General features: G+C 47.2%; 1 protein-coding gene across 2 annotated transcripts in view; it reads right to left on the reverse strand.

Moving 5' to 3' along the window:
- AIFM1 (apoptosis inducing factor mitochondria associated 1) overlaps nucleotides 1-1,100 on the reverse strand; it is a 39,924-nt gene that overhangs the window by 5,357 nt on the left and 33,467 nt on the right. For both annotated transcript variants that reach the window (XM_003796938.2, XM_023517360.1), the window contains exon 13: nucleotides 792-934. In XM_003796938.2, coding sequence (XP_003796986.1) covers nucleotides 792-934 — 143 coding nt within the window. The remainder of the gene's footprint in view (nucleotides 1-791; nucleotides 935-1,100) is intronic.

Here is a 1,100-nt window from a genome sequence, read left to right on the forward strand (position 1 = left end):
GCCCGGGCTGGGGATTCGAACCCGCCACCTTAGGTGTATGTGGCTGGCGCCTTAGCCGCTTGAGCCACAGGCGCTGAGCCTTAGCTGCGTATTTTAAAAACTTTTTTAGAGATAGGGTCTCACTATGTTGCCCAGGCTAGTCTCAAATTCTTGGCCTCAAGTGATCCTCCCATCTTGGCCTCCCAGAGTGCTGGGATTACAGGCATGAACCACTGTGCCTAGCCCCAAACACAATGTTTGTTTTTTTTTTTTTTTGAGACAGAATCTTACTATGTCACCCTGGATAGCATGCCATGGTGTCACAGCTCACAGTAACCTCCAACTCTGGAGGTTGATTCTTTTGCCTCAGCCTCCCAAGTAGTGGAAACTACAGGCGCCCATCACAATGCCCAGCTATTTTTTGGTTGAGGTTGTCATTGTTGTTTGGTAGTCCTGGGCTGGATTTGAACCCGCCAGCTCTGGTGTATGTGGCTGGCACCCTAGCCACTTGAGCTACAGGCAGCAAACCCAAACAGGTTTTTTTTTTTTTGGCAGTTTTTGGCCGGGGCTGGGTTTGGACCCGCCACCTCTGGCATATGGGGCCGGCGCCCTACTCCTTTGAGCCACAGGCACCGCCCTCAAACACGTTTTTAACAGATGGCTACTTGGAGATAGAATGCGTGACATGAGATGGAATTTTCTCCCCTCTGCATGAAGCTAACTGACCCACAACAAAACCAAACCATAACTCTGTGTTATGGTCCTAGTGATACTGCATTCTAAACTATTGAGCCCCCACAGCACACCATTACCAGAACATTGACTGATGCCAGTATGGCTTAGCAGCTCCGGTCATATTTTCGCCAGCCAATCTTCCACTTACAACAGCGTGATCATGGTGCTCTACCCGCCTCCTCCCCAACTTTATATCGTAGAAGCATGCAGCATCTCCTGCCTTTAGAAACAAATACACAATAAGAATGCATGATATAAAAGCGAGTTAAAGACAAAATGAAGTTTGGGGGCTCAAAGGACACTTGAAATGGTAACATTTTCCATCCATAGACCAGAATCATACCAAACTGTCAAAAACAGTTGAGATTCCATTTTTTTTTTTTTTT

Source organism: Otolemur garnettii, unplaced genomic scaffold (genome assembly GCF_000181295.1).
Source record: "Otolemur garnettii isolate 467f Iridium unplaced genomic scaffold, OtoGar3 scaffold00109, whole genome shotgun sequence".
Classification (NCBI taxonomy): domain Eukaryota; kingdom Metazoa; phylum Chordata; class Mammalia; order Primates; family Galagidae; genus Otolemur; species Otolemur garnettii.